Genomic DNA, 16,438 nt, shown 5'->3' with positions numbered 1-16,438 from the left:
AAGCTGATAAACACACTGCCTCAGTGCACCTCCATCACCCCACCTCCACTTTCATTATTTCAAACTTTTCATTCATTTCTTCCTCTCCTTCCAGCCTCATTATTGCACCCCCACTCTCATTTTCTCTCTAATTCACACCCTTTTATCACCTCTGTAAATCTAATCTGCATTCATCATTACATTTGGCCCAGAGTGACGTACAAAGGACGAGCCCTCTCTTTGTTTTGCTGTTGTCAGTGAGCACCGCCTGTTCTGCGCCGTGTATATACGCATGCATATGTAAATGAATCGATGCATTAATTCACACTTAACTCTGCACAGCTTCATCAAGTGAAGACACTCGCTCCAAGCCGGTCTAATTGCCATCACCATAATCATCCATATCTCAGTGAGGTTAGGACATAAGCTAAGCACGAAGGCGCTGCTTTCTCCTATTATTGTCAGACAAGTGAAGTGACATATTGCAGGTCAAACCTTCTCTTCATCAAAGCATGTTTTAGCACTTGGTGAAACATCAGTTTTCTCTTGCAGAACATAAAATGACCATTTTATCTCCTTGCATCATAAATGTAAGACTGAAATGAGGCAATGCTAACAGGTATATGGGAGTGATAGTTAATGTCAGCCTGCTGTAGATGAACTGATACTCATCTACAGTAGGATGTTTGCTGCGACATTAAGGGTACAAATTATGACGTCCAGAATTACAACTTCCTCTCTCATATCCAGCGTAAAAGCTCGGGCTATATTTAGTTTATGCATTTTTTTTTTCTTCTTGTCTGACTATCGATAAAACCCCTCTGTCTGCACCGGCTAAGTCCCAATGTCTGAGTAAATGTCAGGATTAGTCAGATGTTCCACTCAGAGAGAGCTCGTCCCTCTCATATGGGCAGCTTAAATGTAGAAGCAAAGACTTCCTCCTCACACATGCTTCAGAATGTGAATGAAGAAACCCAAGAGGAGCTTATGAAAATAAAAATAATAAAAAAAAACTTTTGTTCATCCAGCCATCTTGTCGGATGTGTGTTCTCAACGGAAACATTGTTGCACAAAAGTAAACACACAGCTACACACAAAAGCACACACCCTTCATTAAACTGTGTTAGCATGAACACCTGCCCTCCCTTCCCCCGCTGTGCAAGCAAACACACACAGATAGAGCTCATTTTCCCCCCATATTTGTCACTATCAAATTCAGATGGCAGTCTAAAAACAAAGATGTATGCATAGAAGGATATTTTCAAAAGCTAACAACTACAAACTAGCCATGTCAGCCAAACTGTTTCTCTTGTTTCTTGCTACGGTCTATTTATCTTAATAGCTGGATTTGGGAATAATAATCTCCTAGTCAACTTAACTGTGTTCGAGTTAAATGTCACAAAACTAGAGGGATTTGATCATCGCTGTGCTAAATGACCATGCTAACAGCTATTAGCAACACAAGCTAATGGGGGTGTATTTTTCTGCATTCAAATACTGTACTAACATGTTACCTCTTAGACGATGTAAAGTGTGTATGATTTATTTATATGTTGAACATAGATGCAAATAAATAGGACACTTTTGCAGCTTTTATCAAATTTTCTTTGGTTCAGGTTGATGTGGAGGTAGGGACTTTGAATTCAAACTAAAGAGGCATTTTAAAACACCCTAACTAGAGATGCAAGGATATCAATTTTGTGGCTAATTTCTGATCATCATTTTTTGCAAAGCTTTGGCCTGCTGAATTTAACATTACTCTTTATGAACTATAATAAAAGAAAATACAATAAGAACATAGATAATATTTGTTCTAGCTGTCTTGCCATCAGGGGTCATTATATATTACAAGGAGAGGTGATTTCACACAGTGTGTGAGAGAACAGTCTCTTCAAAACAGGGTTTCATTATCATAATATCTTCAGACAAAATTATAACAGAGTTGAAATGTTTAGCATTTTATATTGGCAATTAGTCTGGTGAGCATAGCTAGAACATTGAGCTTTACAAAAACATTCCCTGACAGACAGAGGCTGAAGGCTTAGAATAAACGCAAATCTGCTGTTCTCAGCTCAGCCTTCCTGTTAACTGCTTAAAGTTTTGTTCTGTCTTGCTCTCTTGCAGTTTGAATGGAGTGAAAACATTCATCGACACTTTTTCAGATTTCATTTTTAACACCTCACTGATACTGAAAGAGGTTAACTGTGAGTCTTCTCCCTTTAGTAACAGCGCCCACACTGAAGAGTGTTGTCAGCTCAACCTAATAATGCTTAGCCAAGTGTTATTGACCCAAAAGTTCAAATGTTTTTATTTAAAACTGAAATTATTTAGATCATAAACCACAAAATACGATGAAAGCCACAGTCCAGTGGGAGATATGATACATGTCAACTGTCACCATAATTTTTGGCCATTGTCATACGCAGTTGATGTTTTTTTCAAAGTCTTTATGCTAAGCAAACTATACTTTTGAGTGCAAGCACAGATACATAAAAAAACTAACTTCTTGTCTTACAATTTTAGACAGTAGATGTATAGCAACACCTAAACATCACAGTGCACTAATCTTAATGCTCTGGCGATGCATGTTTATCTATTTTAGCCCCAAAGTACTGGTAGGCAGGTGGGAACTGATGCTGTCTTGCGTTTATCTGAAATGTTGGAAGCTGGATCTGGAAATGGCATCAGTTCCAGCTGCAACAAAAAAAATTGTTTAAATTGCAAATTTTTGTTTTCACCGACTAGAAAAACAATCAGCCATAAAACCAAATACAAATATATGTGTACAGGATTCCTAAACAGTCTTGAAAAGTATGGAATTTGGTTTTATCAGTTTCCAATTCTGGATAAATATGGAAAAAAGATAATTTAGTAAGGGAAATGTATTAACTTACAAAACTTTATTTCTAAATCCCTAAACTAAAAGACAAAGATTTTGGCATGAACAGCCTTGCTAATCTAAGCACCACACAGAAGACATGAATGGAAACAAAATGGGACAAACGAGAAGCAAATAAGTGCCTCTGAATCAAGAAACGAGGTGATGAAGACATTTTTAGTTAATTTCCCTTAATAGACACTCTTTTAAAAAATTTATTTTAACCGCCATTTTGATGTTTTTTTTTTTGTTTTCTTTACCTCTAGACCCTTTTAGTTCAGGGCTTTAAACTCTACTTGCAGTTCTTAAAATGGGTGTGGTTTAGAGACCAAAAACATTGTATTTTGTGAAATTTCTACAAAAACGGAAAAGACATTACAGATCACACAGTAAAATTTTAATGATTCGTATCTAGTGTTGAATAATCCAGGTGTTACAGATCTGACTTAAAGCCAATGCCAAAAAAAGCTGTAAAACAGGCCTTCACCACACTGTTGAATCAATTTATTTAAGAAAAAAAGTCTGAAAAGGGTATGAAATTTTGAAGTTTGTGTGTGTGCATGTTTTATCCGCTGGACCTATTTAACATGGTAGCCAGTGTCAGCGCCTCTAAAATAGATTAATTAGTGTAATGTTTCTTTTTCTTGCATAAATCCACTTTTTGTTAACCAGCATTAGTGTTACCAACTGTAGGCTAGGCAAATGTGTTTGTACTGTATGTTCAGGTACAAGGAAACAGTGAGCAGTGATGCTTCTTTCAGGTGTGTACCATTCCTCAGTGGATTATTTCATCTAAATTAAGTGTCAATGGACAGGGAGAAGGGTAAAGGCGTTCAGTATAAGACATGTCAATATGTATCAAACAGGGATGAATTCAAAGTGGAAAAGTGTTTTGCAGAAACACTAACTATACTCCAAACACTAGAGATAGATTAAAATATGTAAAACCTTAGAATTTAAAGATGATGTACAGTAGTGAGAAAAAGTATTTTCCCCTTTCAGAGTTCTTCTGTTTTTTTGGTCAAACTTACTGTTTCAGATTAGATCATATCAGACAATGACCACTTCAATTCAAAAGTGTTACAAATGATGACTTTATTTATTAGAGCAAAAACCTATCCAAGAATCAAGGCAGCAGTTAAATAGAAGATGTCTGACAACATGAAGTAGGCAAAAAGGTTTCACAAAGGAAAACATTGTGACCTGATCTAGAGAAATTCTACACCAGATAAGAAACAAGGCTTCTGGACTCCCAGCAAACCAATGGAGAACACATGGAATAAGTGTGGAAACTTCCCACAAGTGACCAGTCTACCGAAATTACCCCAAGAGTGCATCAAAAACTCAGCCAGGAGGTCACAAAGGAACCCAGAACATCTAAAGCACTGTAGGCCTCACTTGCCTCAGTTAAGATCAGTGTCCATGATTCAACAATAGAGATTGAGTTAGGCAGAAGGACAACTATCTGCAAATCCAACACTGAATGTGTCAAAAAAATTAAGGTTTGGAATGGCCTAGTCAAAGTACGAATCTAAACCAAATTCAGATGCTCTAGCATGACCTCAAATGGGCCACTCATGCAGGAAAACCTTTTTAATTTTTCTGAAAAGAAGAGTGGGATAAAATTTCTACACATCGACGTAAAAGACTCCTTCCCAGTTATTGCAAACATAGCTGCTCCTGCAATGGGAGACACGACTATGTTTAGGGGGCATTTACTTTTTCACCTAGGTTGTTTTGGATACTGTTTTTCCTTTAATAAATAAAATCTGCATTTGAAAACTGGTTTTGTATTTACTCAGGTTATTGTTTTCTGATATTAAGGTTTGTTTGATGATCTGAAACAATTGCATGCGACAAAAATACAAAAACAGAAGAAATATGTAAGGGGGCAAACAGCATTGTCCTTTTTTTTTTTAACAAGGACTGTTTGTGTAATTCCTAAAGCAACAACTAGGTCTAGTTATAGGGTTTCTATATTTTCTAAATCCTAAAGCTAAGCTAAGTTAGCCTGCTTTTAGTTGCAGGTTTAAAATTATCAAACAGGCACAGTTGTTAAACTTATGTCCAAAACTGTCCGACTTTTCCTTCTGCCCACCGTCTGGTTTGCTGTTTAAACCCAGAATCAACTGTTACAACAAAGACTGCATCTATTGCTCCTAAAAACCTAAAATATATTCTGTTTACAATCCCAGAGGCTCAAGCAAACTACAAAAAAATGCAACTACAAAATGCAAATACCTTTTTTTTTTTTTTCTCTCTGCAGATGTTTTCTCAAAGGTTAACGGGTTGTAAGATTGGCCAATTCATTTTTACTCATGTTAATTATGCAAATAAATCTCAGCCCTACCAATCAACTGTGAATTACTCTGGTTGGGATCCTGCTTTGTAAAACAACGTGACTTAATGTGGCATACTGAGGATGTTACTGTCTCCACACAAGTGGCCTAAGACAGGAATGAAGCTGTAACAACAGAAAGGAGGAGATGTCCAGGTAGGACAGAATGAGTATAGCTCAGGAGGAAAATCTCTCTTCCTAATCTCCATTTCCACACTCGGATAGGAATTTGGTTTATTGCCTATGCCTCTGTTTTTTCTACAGCTCCGCCACTTTGACTTCCATTCTCTGCCTTCAGCTGCTTTTCGCCTTCTACTTCTCACTTAGAGACATACTCTCTCACCTGAAATTAAACACAATGCTAGGTGCCACTCTGATACATCCATCTGCTTGCCCCTGCCTAGCTTCTATCTCTTCCTTTCTTTTTCCCCGTCTTTCTTCTTTTCCATTGTTAGAGGAGACAAAGGAGCAGTAAGAGAGGGAAAAAAAGGCAGCACTGAAAGTTAATGACATCTTTCAACCTTCTCTCCTTTTCAGGTGTGCTTTCATTTAGGATTTCTTCTCTCACTCCTATAATTGCTATCATGTTATTCCTTTTGTATCACCCTGGCCATGAGATGCCAAAGTTAATTATTCTCTGGCAGCGCAGGTGCAATTACATGACAATTACACCACAGCTGGTGGCAGGGGTGGAAGCAGATCTTGTCCTTGTGGGCGTGTTTGGAGCTAATAAGATGGTTTTCTGTGTTTTTTTTCCTCCTCCTTATCTTTGGCGAGTCAGAGTGGAAGGGGGGCAGGGAAGGATTGGCAGAACACAGGAGGGTTTAGGTTGTTCCACATGGCTTAGAGGTAAGAGGTTGTGAGGAGGAGAGCTGCTGGAGTAGAAGCAGAAGGGGAAGAGGGCTTTATCACAGGCACTGGGCCCTGCTGATCCTGTATGAGAGGTCAGGAAGGGTTACCCTACTGTCATGCTAACAATAGGATTTCTTTTATCGCCATCCTAATAGCATCCGCTCCTTAAAACTGTCTCTACATCCCCTAGCCACTTTATGCCTGCCATTACAACAACCATCAGGTGCTGAAACCTGACTGAAGAGTAAAAATTAAATTAATTAATTAATTAATTGCGTTTTACATTCCAATATTGAAATATTGATGATGATTCTCAGTGGGGATTTTTTGCGTGAATCTGTCTTTCTCCACTCCCCTCCAAATTAGACATAAAAATATCAATCCTTTTGAGGTTACTCTTGTGGTTCATAAAAACAAAATACAAGACATATATAAATTCATATAGAGACATTCAAACAGTACCCTGCCTCTCGCCCATAGACTGCTGGAGATAGGCACCAGCTCCCCCGCGACCCACTATGGAATAAGCGGTAGAAAATGACTGACTGACTGACTGACATTCAAACAGTAAGCGAAGAAAACAAGTAAGTAAACATCCAGCTTAAAAAATGAGTCTATGCACAAGCTATATTTTAAGGAAAACAGATAATCCCCTTTTACCCCCAAAGCTCTTGACAAACAAAAACATTATCCTCAGTCGTCTCCAAATGAGTTGTGCAGTTCATGAAAAAATTCCTGTATGGTTCGGTATACTAGCAGGACTGGAGATGGTATTTTTATTTTTTATTTTATGCAATCTGGACTGAATTTTATCAGTCCAGATTGCCAGATTACCACTGGCTTGACCAGTACTAAGACTGACCAGTCTCAGTAGTACTGAGACTGGTGAAACCTGAACAGAGTTATTCTTTAAACAAAGATTCTTTAAAACACAGTTTGAGATTAATGCAGCCTTTATTCTTAGTTTATTTAGTTCTAAAAGAAAGTTTTTGTTTTTGTTGAAGATTATGACAAGTGAGGAAAGGACCATAGGACTGGACAAAAATGATCCTACAGATTCTTAAAAAAAGATGATTTGGGATTTTGGTCTATCCATTGGTTTATCTGTTTTTATAAAGTACAAGACCGTCTGTCCGGTCTATATTCATTTAGTTTTCAAATGTCCTGACAAGTTATTTGATAAAAATGTTTTATTTTGCATAGTGGGCTACATTGTGCAAGTTGTGTTTGTGGGGGTGAAAGTTGGCAGCATGGAGGATGGGCTTCCCCAGAGCAGCATTAATGGAAGAGTCGCCACTTATTATAATCCTGCTTTTTATTCTTTTTATATCTATTCCGTTTCCAAAAGCATTGAAAATGTGCCCCTTTTGGCTTTTCACAAATATATTAATGGTTTAGTATTTTTAAGAGCGCTTGTTCTGTCAGCTTAAGCAAACAATGTGGTGGGTATGGTTGCTTTGTAGTGTCAACGGTAGATTTGTCTACTACAGACACCTAATGAGACATTCAGCCCTGTTGCATAATGGCTTTGTGAAAGTAATTGTAATATCTGGTTAAGCCAGCAGATTGGATCGGCAGTAACGATTACAAAGAGAGGGAGGAGAAAGAACAAATATAGATGGTAAGAAAACAAAAATAATAACAGTATACATGTTACTACCTATCACAGAGAGTAATAATTATAAGAGAAAATAAACACAAAAACTAAATGTGTGTTATGCACCCAAAGCCATACTAACAGAGAATAGATACAGATATGCATAGATTGATTACATACATTCAGATTTTAGCGACATTTTTGAATAAACACTTTTTTTCTGTTTGATTTTTTACAAATAGAGCAAACCAATCACAAACTGTGTTTGACAGAATCTGTAATCATTCTCGACTAATTCATTATAACTCTGTGCTTTTGCACTTAATCCAAGCTTGTCCTAATGTAGAAAAAAACTAAAAATACTCCTTTTGTGTTTTCACAGATGAAGGTTTCTTAAATCTCAGATTTTTTAAAGAAATCCTGTCCAGTGTACCAGATTCTAGTTGAGGCATGAGCAGTTTAAATATTTTAGGTTTGAACTAGAGATAATTACAATCAATCCAATTCCTAAAGGAAAGAAACACTCAGCGAAACAGCCCTTTAATTTAGAGCCGAATCAGAACCTGCAAATCAAATATCGAATTATTCAATGTTGTCTTTCAGTGCTTTTTCTGGTCATGGAAACAGGAGACCTCCAGGCCATGCTGCTAGTGATGCTCTATTCTGTGCGTTCTAAGATTAAAGAGGACACACTTGCCTCATTTTCTATTTCATCATGTATCACAATGCTTTGTAAAAAATAGCATTGTTAAAAATAACGTGTTAAAAATAACAACACAGGGGGTACGTGATGTAGCCTATACAGAGGTGTTAGTCTGGGGTTCGATTCCCTACCTTGAGACCTTTGCTTCATGTGTTCCACCTTCTCTCTCTGGCTATTTTCTGTCTAAGCACTGTCATTAAAGGCCAGTAGCCCTCCCCCAAAAGCCCCACACCTACTTGAATAAAGACTTCTACCGTTATAATTACAACCCTATCTCTTTTGTTGAGGATAGGCCAATCAGCTTTTTTGAATTGGCTTCTATACTGAAGGTTTGCTTGTAGGGAACACCCAAACAAGTTGTTTGTCATCTCCACGGATCTCAAGTTTTTCCTTTTTGTGTGTCTGTCTCCACCGCTTTAGTTTTTTACTATGACAGACTTACAAATGGCAGCATTTTGGAGAAGTTAGCCATTTGCTTCAGTCTTCTGACGGCCTTTGCACTGCTGTAAAAGGCTGTGAGTCCAATAAAACCAGCATGTTTTGATAGATGTGTCTTACGTACATTATATGTCTGTGATTACAGACACTTAAGTCATTTTATCAGGCTATAAAACAAAAACCTATATTAGTCATGGAGCAAGGAAGTTTTGCTGTAAACTTGGTCAGATTGCCGTTTTAACGACTCTCCCTGAAGTAAGCCCATAAAACAGCAGGTGTATGTACCAGAAAACAATAGTGCTACTCAGCAAGAAAAGCAGCAGAATTAAAGTGAGGCAGAAAATACACTCTTTTTACACAATCGTAACCATAGATACGAAAATCGACTCACTCAGTGAGTGTCAGCCATGTTGGAAGGGGACAAAACAACCAAAAGAAAGCTTTTAATAGAACCAGGGAGCTGTGGTTTTAACAGGATTTGAAGACGTTTATGGGTTTATGTTGGAGAGGTGTTGATCTAGCTTTTAATGGCCAATACCAGTTTCTCTTTTTCCTTGACCTGCCGATTCAGATTTTCATTTGAAGGACTGTAAAACAAGCTAAACTGAATTGTTTAAACCTGGCTTTAATTCAAACAATTAAAAGTCAACTATAAACGCTGAAACATGCCGCATGTTGCTTTACAGAGGAAGTCGTTTTGAATCAATCAGGAAATGAAGGGATTATAGGTGTATCTGTATTTATAAATAAAAGATGTCACAAACCTTTACACTGATTTCTACTAAAATCAAAACAGAGTGCAGCAAAGAACATGTTTCCTGATCCATCAACAGGCAAAAAAGTTGGAGTTTTCAAGGTTGCATTTGATGAACAGTAAATAAAAATTAGGGGTTTATCATCTAGATACTGTACAATTGTTTTTGTCTCTGGTGACTCAGAAACTTGAGTGTTCAGCAACAAGCCACAGTGTTTTTCAGTTTTAGGTTATTAAAATAATTCAAAAGTACTCCACAAAATAGACGGCATCAAGATGGCCTCTATTTTGTCAAGCGCCCCAGTCTCTCCTGCTGTAAAACACTCACACAACATGATGCTACCAGTCCCTTATTTCATACTCAGGAAGGTTTTCGGCCATAATGGTCATGATGGCAAAACACTTCAATTTTTGTTTCATCAGACAACAGGACGTGTGTCACAATGTTACGGTCTTTTCGCATTAGCAAACTGTAATCCACCTTATATGTTGCTTCTGGAGTAATAGCTACTTCCTCTCGGATTGTTTTGTTTAATCCATGTTGTTACAGGACTTGTTTAATTTTGAGTAATATCAGCTTGGACACGAAGAAAAAAAATCATCTCTGGGACACAGAACCCATCTCTTTCATGAACAGCACGGTAGCTGACATTCTCTATACAGTTTTATAAGAAAGCAGTGTGTTTGAGGTGTTGCCTTAAATACATGTACGGTTTGCCTCCAACTAACTCAGATGTTGTTAATTCATCTATCAGAAACTTCCAAAGCCATGGTTTTATCATCTGGGTGTCCCAAACTGTTTAAACGCATAGTAATCTTAGTACATAAAAAGTTCAAAATTTAAAGAAAGTAAAAACATATTTTTTCTTATTATTCTGCCATTTAGGAAATAGAAATAACTTCGGTATTCCCAACTGATACCATCATATAAGACATATCTGACAAGCAGTATGTCTTTTACTATAACTTGTTCCGTAGGCCTTCAAATAAGGCTAAAGAATAACTAAATCAAATATTTTTTAGCATTATTTTACTTTATTTTTTGAGCATATTTTGCTATTTTTATTCAATCAAAAATACTGATACCAAAAGTAATCCCTAGCTGCAACCCTAAATTGCATTTCCTCTTCTCTCTTCCCTCAAAAGCTAAAGTCTTGTCTTCAGCTGACATTCAAGAGTGGAAAAAAATAAAGACATGAATGATGTAGATTTGAACAAAAATAACCAAAAGGAAACGGGGGTGATGCCTTGTTAGTAAAAGAGGAAGCACAGCACAGCAGCAAACTCTGGGAGAGCACACTCTGTCTCAGTAATGCCTTGCCTTGTCGCTTTGTCTCTCATATAGGCGGTTATTATAGAGACGCGGCTGTCATGTCATATTTAGCTCTGGAAATGTCATTTGGCAGCACACCTGCTGCCTGGCTATGCTAATAAAGCTAGGTTTAACTTTGATTAGAATCCAGAGAGAAGTGGGGGCAGAAGAGAAGAGGAACGTCAACGAGATTAAGAGCTGGAAGAGTCACTCCAGTGGTGAGCCTCATGCAGACATCTCTCTCGACCCGTGACATGTCAGCGAGATGACTCATGCTTTAGCTGGATGGATATGTCTGGATGCATCACATATGAAACATAAGAGGGAGAGCAGCCCCTGACCTTTCTTGGAACATATCGGCTAAAGGGTGAAGTCAAGCCCGCATGTCAAACTTGGTTTAAATTTCTTGTGTCCGCGCACGTCTGTGTTTGTGTGTTCTGATAGTCTGACATGCCAGCTATCCCAAGCTAGCGAGGACTGAAAAAGACATTGACACACTTACCCCTGGTAGGGTCTTCTGCTCATGCAGTGCATTCTGGGCTTTGAGGGCTGACTCCCGTGCACAATACGTGAGGAAGGCACATCCTGGAGAGAGACAGGAGGTAGAGCCCCACATGTATGGCAAGATTTAACTCAGTTCAGGTCAGTTTATTTACATAGCTTATATTCAGAGCAAACATCATCTCGAGGCACTTCATGCTGTCCAATTCCTATTGTATACTATAGAATATAGCTAATTACAATATAACACAATTATAAGCAGATTTAAATCCAGTAACATACAGTGCCATTAAATTCATGATTCACAGCTAAACACAGAAACCTGAGCCAGGGGTACTTTTTATGGAACAGAAAATAAAGGGTACACAGGGCTAACAGTAGCAATAGCTCTCTAAATGTAAGAAACACAGCTAAACCTAGAAGCTCTGACCAAACAGTTTATTTCATTAAAAAAACAAAAAACAAATTCGCCGTGGACTTGTGGACAAATTTAAATACAGAGACACTGAACCACAGGTACTTTGGATGGGAAAGAAAAAAATAGTCCAGAGTTAATGGCAGCAATAGCTCCAGCAATGGATTTGTCAAAAAAGGAGACACACTGAACAATGAACCACTGGCCTAGGAGTACTTCTATAGGAAGAACACAAGTAGTTAATGCCAGTATTAACTATATTCAGGGATGAAATACAGCTGAACATAAATACACTGAACATGGGGTACTTTCTATGGAAAAGAAAATGAGAGAGAGTCCACGAAGTTATTGATAGCAAGTGCTATGTCCAAAAAAGAGACATGTCTAAACATTGTTGCACTAATCCAGATGTACTTTCTATAGAAAAGAGCAATATTACATCATGGTAAAGGGAGCTATAGCTCCCTCAATGGCTTTTTTCCTGGGAAGAAACATAGCTTAACACAAAAGCTATGTGTCAGGACTCCTTTCTATAAAAAATAAAATAGAAGAGCACTCAAAGTTAATGGGAGCACTAGATCCTTCACCAAAGAATTAGAACTTTCTATGGATTACACAGATTTAATGGTGGCAATTTGTCAGTGGTTCCATCCAAGAAAGAACCACAGCTAAGCACAGATGCACCGATCCATGAGTAATTTTTTACTAACAAGAAAAACAACAACTATAAAGACTTAATTTCAACAACAGCTCCTACAACGTCTTTGTCCATAAAAGAGACAGATAAACACAAAAGCACTAGGCCAGGGGTACTTTCTGTTGAAAAAGAGTATACTTAGTTAATGCCAGCAACAGCTCAGTCAAATGCTCCATCCAAGACAGAAATACCAAACAGAAAAGGCAGGAGTACTTTCCATGAGAAGGAAAACACTAAAATAGTTCATGAAATGAAAGATTTAGCATTTTTATGTCCAGTTTATTGTTTAATAAATTAATACTGACAACTGTTCTGGACTGTAACGTGTTAATCTTTCTTTGTAGACAAACAAACAACTCTTACTTTTTAAAGCCCCCGCACCATGTGAGATGTCTGATCATATAGTCTAGAGACACAAGTGTGAGCTTTTAATATCACTCTGCTCCAGCACAATGTATGCAGTCCCACATAATAGAGAAAGGCTTTCATTAACCTTTAAAGCTCCCTCACATCATGAATATGTAAATGTATGCAGAATAGGTGTTATAGGTGTTGGAAGGCTGATACCACCTGGCCCATACGTCTCCCAAACGACTGATGGTTTTTTAGTTTTTTAATTGAAGAGTCTTTTTGTTTTCCTTGATCTGATTTGCATTAGAAATGACAGAAAGGATCATTGTTCATCTTAGCTAGCTTCCCCGGCCTCGGTCCATCTGTCACATGAGATTTGTTGATTTTCCTTGCAAAATATGAACAGCCAGCTCACCATGTGATGAACTGGTACTTTCTAACTGACTGACTAACTGATTGCCTTGTTATACCAACTTCTTCGAAAGAATTTGAACTAATCTGGTTAGTCCAAGGTGAAAAACAGTTAAGGAAAATGTTTGTGTTTAAAGCTAAAATGTAACACCTTAAATTAAGTAAAAATTCAACCCTGCCATGATGCCCAGAGGCAAAAAACTCCTAATCTAACAGTTCTTTTATTGGTTTTAACATTGTTATTCAACTGTGTAATCATTTGCATTAAATCTGTACACAACAAACAGAATATGCCTTTATGTGTGAGTTAGTGTTATACCTCTTGTTCTCAGTCAATTTAAAATTCCTTTTGATGAGCAAGCAAAGCACTGTGGTAATAAAAAGGACCACTGCATTTTTGACCATGGTCTTTTCTTCATTAATTGATCAATTCTGAATAAAAACCTTTCTCTGACCTCAAAAGATGATTCATCTTTAATAAAACATTTTTTTTTTTCCAATGGTAGGCTTCCTAACTGAGTCTACAACCAATTTAAGGGTACAAATAACGTCGGAGATACTCGTTAGATCGATGGTTCATTGGATGTTTGGTCTTGTGTGGGTCCTTAGAGACAACACCTCAGTGAGAAGTCATTTAACATGAATCAAATTTACTGTAAATCCATTTTCAGATGGAAATTATAGCTAAAGACCTTTTTGTAATCCTACACTTTTTTCTCGCAGAGATGTTTACCTTTGTGCATCCCCGTGTACTTGTCCTTTATCACCGTTAACTCGTAGATCTTCCCAAACTGTTCGAAGATGGGTTTCAGGTCCTTCTCCTCCAAGTTTCGGGGTATCTGCCCGATGAAGAGCTTGATTGCGTCAGGCTCCTTCATTGAGAGATCTGAAGAGGAACAACACACACATTTATAACAGAAACATAGAGTGGAGGCGTTCAGGAGCCTGGAGGCTTAAATTCACACTGCACAGGAGGTGCAAACAGGAGGCCGGGGATGGAGGTGCAGATGGGAGCATTCAGTTGAAATGGCTGGCTGAAACGATGGTTCATGCATCCTCTGAGAAATGCACATCATGATTCTAATAATGTAAATTCTGGCAGCTTAAAGCACAAATTTCACTAAAAAAGCAGATATATGTATGGTATTGTGTTCAAGAAAATGGTAAGAATCAGTTAATATAATGCCTTACATAGAAAGGAATGATTGGATGCAGTGTATTTTCAATGTTCTGCATTCACATTCAGCAAGCCAATAATATATTTAGCCCTGTTGAATGACTCTCCCTGCTCTTCATGCTCACACCTGATATAGCTTTTAGTGACTGAGACACTAAAGCTCACAGAGAGGTCCACACATCATGATGATAGGCAACAAGTATTAGAGCTGGAAAAATCCAGGTTAATCTCAACGATATTGTCATTGCAATAATAAAAACTGAATAGAATGGAAAAGACAAAAATAAAATAGAATACAAAAGAATAGAATAGAATAAAATAGAATGATTCTTTGCTTCTCACTTAGGAATTTCACAGTGTGTCAGCAACCAAGTGATCAGTAAATAGAACAACAATGCCTAACGTATCACATTTGAAATGATTCCTTCTGACCCCTTTGCCTCTTGAATAAAGTTATTACTTTTTGGTAAAGATAATAAAATGATTGTAAAAGCCTAATGTCTCTAATATGATACAAAAGTAACTGAAAAACATTTCTGCTACCTATTTCCTGTCGGCTTTTAAAGAGTTAGCCGGTTAACACAAAATGTATCATTTTTGATACTGTTATTTTGCTAACAAAGTATTTTTTATCAAACATCTGCTGCATCGAGTAAACATGTTGCTGAACACATTTGACAGTTTCTCTATAAAACTGAAAAATCTAAAAAAGATTGCACTTTCTTCAAAACCTGCATATAAAATACAGATTTTTAGTTCTAACAATTAAATGACTGCAAAGCCTATTCCAAAGAAATTTGAAAACCAGGTTTTGTTCATTTTTTTTCCTTCATGAAATAAACCATTCTGTTTTTATCTGAATTTTCTAACAATAAACAGACCATAAACGTATGAAATAAAAAGAACAGATGTATGCAGTTGTGCAGTAAAATTAAAAATGTATCCCAGATTATACAAGTGAAATAAATTGTATCTTGAGCGAAAAAGGCAACGTGCAAGTATATAGGCAGATATAATATGTTGCATGTAAAGATTACAGAAACAACTGTATAGCTGCACAATATTCAACAGTAAAATCACAACTGCATGTGTTCCTTATATCGTGCGGCCCTAAAACGATCTAGGATAGATCTATAGTGATAATGGGGTACCTCAGAGGAATTATGAAACCAACAACAGCAGCTTGTGTCATAGAAATCGTCATAAAGTTTGTTTTTGGCAGAACTGTCAGGTATTTCAGAATTTTAAAATCTAACTTTTAAACTGAAAAAGGCCTAATTTAGTATTATGCTTTTAATAAAAACACAAAAACCAAAACCATCAGCAAAAATAAGCTTTTCCTTTTTGGTGGTGATCATTTGTAACATAGATAACATCCGCAGCCTTTTCTTTGCATCATGATCTTATTTTTTTTTTAATGATTTTTCCATTACTGTAGCCTAAACCCAGTCCTTCCTGTGGATTTGTGGCAGATTTGTGCCCAACATGACAGCGTGTCAGTCAGCACAGCTGGAGAGCTCTTTGTCAAGACGTCGGTGACAACAACAATGACCTGGATGCGATTTCACGCATTTCAGCAAAAACACACACACATAAAAAAAATACAAAAAACACAACAAAGAGTTAAGAGAATAATACCTGTGGTGCTGGTCGCGGTGAAAAATTGGAGTGATCTGGTGGATGTGTGTCTTCTTCCTTCCTTCCTGTTGTTTGGTTATTATTAAAGCTCAGTTTCTCAGTTCATCTGTCCGTCTCTGAATCCTGTAACAAGTTAGGCCCGCACGCACCTTAAAACAACACAACTAACATCCAGCCGAGGTCCTTTATTCGGCATGAGCGTCTTTCACAAGATCTTGCATTTTCCTCTCCTGTTTTTACACAGATGCCCTGTTTTTTTTTTCCCCGAACAGAAAAAATAAAAATAAAATAAAATAAATATCTTATTGGTGCGACTAAAGAGAGGGTCTTGTGACAAATGAGTCTTTAGACTTCCCTAATAGAGAATAGGCAGTCTGGCTGGCTGTCCTCTCCTCTT

The 16,438-nt window shown here is 37.3% G+C and overlaps 1 protein-coding gene across 2 annotated transcripts in view; it reads right to left on the bottom strand.

The window, feature by feature from the left end:
- Positions 1–16,438, bottom strand: part of celf3a (cugbp, Elav-like family member 3a) — a 46,795-nt gene extending 30,357 nt beyond the window's left edge. For both annotated transcript variants that reach the window (XM_047382946.1, XM_047382947.1), the window contains exons 1-3: positions 16,042–16,438; positions 13,960–14,112; positions 11,354–11,436 (exon numbers count right to left, since the gene is read on the bottom strand). In XM_047382946.1, the coding sequence (XP_047238902.1) occupies positions 11,354–11,436; positions 13,960–14,104 (228 nt within the window). In that variant the 5' untranslated portion in view covers positions 14,105–14,112; positions 16,042–16,438. The remainder of the gene's footprint in view (positions 1–11,353; positions 11,437–13,959; positions 14,113–16,041) is intronic.

This window comes from Girardinichthys multiradiatus, chromosome 13 (genome assembly GCF_021462225.1).
Source record: "Girardinichthys multiradiatus isolate DD_20200921_A chromosome 13, DD_fGirMul_XY1, whole genome shotgun sequence".
NCBI classification, from domain to species: Eukaryota; Metazoa; Chordata; class Actinopteri; order Cyprinodontiformes; family Goodeidae; genus Girardinichthys; species Girardinichthys multiradiatus.
The sequence above is the reverse complement of the archived record's forward strand: the minus strand, read 5'-3'. Positions and strand labels throughout refer to the sequence as shown.